The 6,974-nt window shown below is 28.7% G+C and overlaps 1 protein-coding gene across 1 annotated transcript; it reads right to left on the minus strand.

The window, feature by feature from the left end:
- Nucleotides 1–3,214: 3,214 nt before the first annotated feature.
- Nucleotides 3,215–3,759, minus strand: LOC136231824 (arabinogalactan protein 13). The gene has a single exon (XM_066020794.1). It carries the CDS (start codon nt 3,653–3,655, stop codon nt 3,473–3,475), a length of 183 nt encoding a protein of 60 aa, XP_065876866.1. The 5' UTR covers nt 3,656–3,759; the 3' UTR covers nt 3,215–3,472.
- Between the last annotated feature and the right edge of the window lie 3,215 nt (nt 3,760–6,974).

The following is a 6,974-nucleotide window of genomic DNA, read 5'->3' on the forward strand; positions in this document are numbered from 1 at the left end:
CTTTTTTTTTTTTTTTATCAGTAACAAACGATGTATTAAGCCACTATTTAATAAACAATGTTTTTGGTTGGTTAATTCATTGAAGTGGTTGTTGAAAAAATAAAAAAAGTCATCTTGGTTAAATCAGTTGCTTTTTCTTTAATTTGGTTATTTTTTCTTGAATTGAAGAAATAATATCAAAATTTATTACTATCGTAAATATAGTCCTAACATATGAAATGATGTAATTTGATTTTTAAGTTACCAAACGAAATGAATTTTATCCGTATCTAATAGAAAATTGGCTTAATACACAAATAACCCCCTAAACTTGTCCAAATGTTGCAACTGCCCCCTCCAACTTTCAATTGTAACAACTTACCCCTCAAACTTGTCCAATTGTAACAACTTACCCCTTAAACTTGTCCAATTGTAAAACACAACCCCAAATTGCTGACATGGACTGCAATTGAAGAAACACGTGAAATGCAAAATCTGCAACGCTCGTAGAGTATGATAATCAGATCTTTGGCGTGATACGAATCCGGAGAAATTTTTTTTACGGTTGCTTCAAATACGGGGTAAAAGAATTCCCAATTTGGGGTTATGTTTTACAATTGGACAAGTTTAAGGGGTAAGTTGTTACAATTGAAAGTTGAGGGGGGCAGTTGCAACATTTGGACAAGTTCAGGAGGTTATTTGTGTATTAGGCCTAGAAAATTTAAACAAACTTATTTGATATTCGGCTACCATATTTAGAAATTACGAATGTCAAAATTTAAACAGACTCGATTAATGTAATACCTATGAATTATGATTAATATATTATTTTATATCAAATATACTAATATTTTATAAATTATATTTGCCTAATTGTGTTATATGGTAAAAATTTAAATTTCACTAAATAGCATTTTAGAATTTGAAAATGGAAAATGGAGATCTCCACGAATGGAGACAGTTTTTTTTTATCTGTTGTTTGATGTTACAGTTTATTGTTTGCTGTTGAAAAATGGTGATTTTCTAAAAAAACAAAGATTCACTACTTTTATAAAAAAACTACTTTTCAGCTATAAAATGTAAATAGAGGTGTCTAACTAAATATCTAAAACTCCCATTTTAAAAGTGAAAAGACAAACATGAGCAGAAAAAACAGTAACTTAACACCCTCTTCGTTTGATAAACGAAAATAGAAATGGAAATTTTTCATCTAGACAAAGTTGGAGGATGAAATAGTCTTCACCCCCAACCCGCTCCACTTGCAACCATAATTTTGTTCTATTTGAATCTGTAGTGTTCATATGGCCCCTTAGTGTCCAAATGAATTTAGTCATTCCTTAGAATGTCTTAAATCTCTATCCTAAGATTCTAATAAAATTAGATCTAACCATAAATAATAAAATTCAATTGGTTAATCAGGATCGTCTACTGATAATTGTATACATACTAATTTTATATTATAAGTATATTACGACCATAATATTATTGGGCTAGACCTTTAGAAGAGTCATGGTATCCCACGGTTCTTAGAAATCATCTTGTAGTGATATTTATAAAGAATGTCCTTAAACACTTGGGTGTGCCTCAAAGGGTATCCATTTTTGTAAAAGAGTGAAGACCTACTTAATGACCACCACACGTGCACGCCGTCACCACCTTCCGATTCGTACTGTGTAATACAAACTCGTATTACAAGTGGACTGTTTTATCCTGTAGGGACCAGAATTTAATCTGCTTGCACTTTTTGACAGTTCCATGAATATCTTAAAGAAAGCGATATACTCCGCAACTCTGCTCATTACTTTGTTCGGTAATTCTTGTAATTTCCCAGTTCATGTTCTAATACTAATTATACAAAATAAATATATATATTATGAGTTTGGTTTAATCAAAGTGTTATTATTAGAAGGTGTTTGTGATTAAAATAGCTAAATTAAAATGTTAATTGAACTTATTTGGGGGGAAAAAAAAAAGCTAAAATGTACATTACCCCTAAAGCTAATGACATAACTCATTCCTAAAAGTCCACCGAGTGAAATTGTCACTCGATAACACGATTTATAAGACATTTCAACAGATACAATTGATGTTATTATCATTTTTCTTCTCGATAACACAATTTATAAGACATTTCCACAATATTATACGGACATTTTTTAGGGTAAATTCAAAAACAAAAGGAAAAAAATTTTCTGTCCCGAATTCCCTGTCCCCTTCCCTGTCTCCCATTCAATTTTTGACACGTGTCCCTTTAACTACACTTTAACCAAAGTTAAGTATATCTAACTATAGTTAGTAGCAATAAAGTAAGATAAAAGGGACACGTGTCAAAAATTGAATGGGAGACAGGGAAGGGGACAGGGAATTCGGGACAGAAGATTTTTTTCCAAAACAAAAAAAACTTTGTGATTACATTTTTTTTAGCGACATGATTGAGTTTTTCTGCTTTGCTAAAAACAAAGATTTTTGAGGTTGGTAATGGGGATAAAGGGAATGTTTAGAAAGAAAATTATAAAAATAATATTTTTGAAAAATAAAAAATTTGATTTTAGAGTAAAAGTGATACTAAACCACTTATAATTCTTCTTAAATTTAAACATTATGATGTATTTAATCTATACCGTAAGATTCTAATAAACCCAAATCGAAATGATCAAATTCATTTTGATCATGGTACAAATAAGAACTATTGTACCAAACTAAACAATCTTCGTTTATAGTAAAGCGAAAATCTCATTATCCATTTGAAAAAATAATAGATACAATTGACAAACAAAAAGTGTAAATTTACCCCTCCATTTCGTTATATAAGGCATTTTAGTGAAATTTTTTCAAAATATAAATCGTTTTACTTTTTCAATAATTTCTGGTTTGATTTTTTTGATCTAAACATTATATTTTTATCTTAGTTTTCAATATATCCATATTTTTTCCTAAGAGATTTTTTTTAAAAAAAAAAAAAAAAACTCTAGAATGGCCGTATTTTTTTAATATGATAATCCAAAATTGTCTGTATTGTTTGAAATAGACCAGTTTCGTTCAATTTAATTTCTATGTAATTTTCAATTCTCATCATTTGATTTTTAACAAAATAATTGAATAATTTTCTTCATTCAAACACAAGATTTGATGAGATAGAATTCAATCAAGTCTTCCTTTGCAAAATTAACCAAACAACAAGAATAAATTAATCAAGTAGAAGATTCATCGCTAAAATAAATCAGAAAATACAAAATCAATAAATCAAACTCATCTTATTAATTCTCTAATCACACCAACAAATTCAATTTTCCAAAAGAAAACCCCCAAATCATCAAATACTAATCCCATTCCCTTCCCCTCTTTCTCCTCCTCATCCTAATCCAATCCGCAGTCAGATGTGTAGTTCTACATATAGAAAAAAGCAAATCGATCGAGATAGAGAGAAACAGAGAGAGAGATAGAGAGAAATTCAATCTACATACATAAACAAACGAATAATCAGATTCTGAATTCAGAAGCCGAATCCAAAAGCAAGAGCGACGATCGATGCGATGAATGTAGGAACAAATGCAGTAGCATCTGATGTAGGGCTTGGTGCGGGCGCTTCAGCTGCTGATGCCGATTGAATGGCAGAGAAAGCCATAATCATAACAACCAAAACAGCAAAGAGATTCATCTTCTTCATTGCCTCCATTTTTCGGTAAGTTCTGGCGATTCCTCTTTCGAGAGATTGTTTTTTTTTTTTTTTTTGTGGTTGGGGAAAGAGGAATTGCTGGTGGAGACGATGAATGAATGAATGATTTGATTGAGAGGTTTGTGGAGGGTTTTATAGTAAAGGTAGGGAGAGAAATTAGGGGTTTCTAGAGAGAGAAAATAGGAAACAGAGTGGCAAATGGCAATGAAAGGGAAAAAGGAAAATAGTGGCCATACAGCTGGCTAAAGGGAATTGTGGGCCCCCGTCTTTTGCTGTCGTTTTTACCTACTGTATTTGCCGTTTGATTCTCTTGTCCACACTTATTTATTTTTAGATTTCATATAAATTTTTAAAATTGTTTTTTTTTATTTTGCTTAATAGTATGTCCTAAGCTTGTAAATTTGTTCCAAAACGACCTCTTAAAATTTAAAAATATTTTATTAACTCCTATATTTATTTAAAGTGAAAGATAATCTCCAAAATTCACGTAGCGGAATAATAAGAGATTTTGAAAAAAATTGAAACGGTGCATTTTAAATAAATGTAGGAGATAACTGATCACTTTTAAAGTGGTGTTACTATTTATCGCCTCCAAATTAATAGTTACTGCTTTCTATTGGACAATTTTACCTTTTTTATAATTTTTTATTAAAACTGAAAATTTATATTTTTTGAGAGAATTTTTTTTATTTTACCCTAGGTGGGCAAAATATCCGCCTTCCATTGGCCGTGCGGATATTTTACCCGCATAGGGTAAAAAAAATTTGACCCCAAAATGCAAAATTGGCCGTTTTTTGTGACGAAAAATGTAAAATTATCACAAAAAAATATGTATTATTTTCATGATTTCTTTGATAAAAAAAATGTAAATTTTAATGTTTCCGACTTGTAATCATCCATTTCCGAGGTTCTTGGGTTGTCACACATCAATTATTTTTATACTTTCAATTATTGTTGTTCGGGTTTGTGATTTTAGAGAAAAAATATGCATTATCTTCATGATTTCTTTGATAAAAAAACGTTAATTTTAATACTTCTAACTTGTAATCATTCATTTCCGGAGATCTCGGATTATCACACATCAATTATTTTCATAATTTCAATTATTGTTGTTCGGGTTTGTGATTTTGGAGAGAGAATTTTCAGTTTTTGATCAAATTATGAGAATGGCAAAAAAGTCTAAATAGGAACGGTGATAAGTAAAATGGGGGCGATTTTTAACAATCCACTAAAAAAATTAAGGAAGCTAATAGGCACCTTTCAAAAAAGTGAATTAATCACTTTAAGCAAGTATAAAACTCAATAAAATAATTAAAAGTTTAGGGATCAATTGGAATTTTGAGACTGCTTCAGAAACGTAAAATATATTAACCCTTTCTTCTTCTTTTTCTAATTTTGAACTTTTATTTTACCATATAAAATATCTAAACTTTTACTTTTAATTTTTTTACTAATATTTTATTATTTTCGAGATAATTTTTTTATTATTGTAAAAAATTCAAAAGACATTCAATACGTTTTTTTTTTTGAAGCGAAAGATCAACTTTATTAGGAACAAAACAGCCATCTTTCCACAAACATAAAAAAATAAAATAAAATAAAATAAAATAAAATCAACTAGGAATATTAAAATAAAAGAATAAAGTACCATAATATCTCTAATATCCACGGTTAAGAGTAAGTAATTTTATTTAAAATTATAATTTTAAACCTTATAAATAAAGTACCATAATATCTTTAAAATTGTATAATTTTATTTTTAATATGGACAAGTTGAACTAATTTAAGATATTATAATAAAACCCAGATATTATATACCAGCTTCATTTCGGTTGTAACTAAAACAAAAGATTTTACGTTTTTTTTTGTAATTTTATAATAGGATTGGAGATTAATATTTTTTAATTTGACAAAATATTTAGATTTTTATTTTTTTTATCCAATTTGTACATGATATAATATAATTTTTTGATTTTTTTATATGTAATGACGCATATGCGGAGATGACAAGATTCATGAATTAAAATGAATTGATACGGGTCATAATGTTGTAGATTGTTTTGATTTAAACTAACAAAGAAATATACTATTTTCATAAACTAGAAGAAAATAATCTCAACAGTTAGAAACATTAGCCTCTGATGGAAAAGAAAATGTATTTGATTAGATAAAAGTTACATCATTTACAAAATGTGATAGAAATGACATAATACCCTTCAATGCACTACTAACATCACTTAAGATATTAGGGATATAATGGGTATATATAACCTAATGACAAACTATAAAATATACGAAATGACAAAACAGTAAATAGATAGTGGCAAAACAGTAAGTAGAATATAAACAGAAATGGAAGAACTTATTGGTGAAGTAATTCTACACGTTGTGTGGCTTGAGAGAAAGATCATGTGCAGTTTACAGTTAAATAATTTGTGAGTCAATTTTTCAGTTAAAAAATATTTGTGGTTTAGTTAATTTGCAAAGTCAACCCCTATATATGAGGTAATTTACAAAGTCATGCTTTTTAATTTCTTCATATTGCTTCCTTTTGAGGTAAATAGTTACGATAATAATTTTTGATAGAATGCCTGAATTTGCATAGTACACAAGCTACATACTCATGTATGCAAGTTTTTAAACAACGAGACTTAATAAGAGATTAGTTAAATTTCAATTTATAAAAAAGAACATAATGTAAAACTAGTGGCCTAGGGCCTCTAAAATGCTGGAGCCGCTATGTGTAATATGGGAGGACTCGGGTGAAAACACCTCTCTTATGTAAGAATGACTCTTATATGAGAACACTCGTTAATAACATTATTGTAAATAAATATAATGACATTATTATAAATACTTTGTTATTTTCAAGACATAAGCTTTGATGTTTTTATATATGTTGGTGAACTGTATTGACCTTTTTAGAAATATGATTTAAGAACATAAGACATTAGTTTTAGAACAGATGTCTAGCTAACAAAACAATGTTGGAGTATATATTCTATATTTTATAACTCGTGCTCTAAAAATTATGTAAAATTACATATGTTCTAAATTTTATAGCATGTAAATTTTTTTTATGCATGAACTCTAGTAGCTTTTTAGAAATATGCTTTAAGAACATAAGACCTTAGTTTTAGAATATAGGCATAACAAAACTATGCTGGAATATATGTTCTATATTTTATAGCATGTGTTCTAAAAAAGTTAAGTAGAATATTCTAAATAATATTACATATATTCTATATGTTACAGCCCTGACGTCTGTCGCCTCCGCCTTTCACCATTGTTTGTCGGTAATCAATTTTGACAGATCTGA

The sequence above is a fragment of the Euphorbia lathyris genome, chromosome 6 (genome assembly GCF_963576675.1).
Source record: "Euphorbia lathyris chromosome 6, ddEupLath1.1, whole genome shotgun sequence".
NCBI classification, from domain to species: domain Eukaryota; kingdom Viridiplantae; phylum Streptophyta; class Magnoliopsida; order Malpighiales; family Euphorbiaceae; genus Euphorbia; species Euphorbia lathyris.

Excerpts from the sequence above, each read along its gene's own strand:
- LOC136231824 (XM_066020794.1), bottom strand. The coding sequence starts at position 3,655 with ATGGAGGCAATGAAGAAGATGAATCTCTTTGCTGTTTTGGTTGTTATG.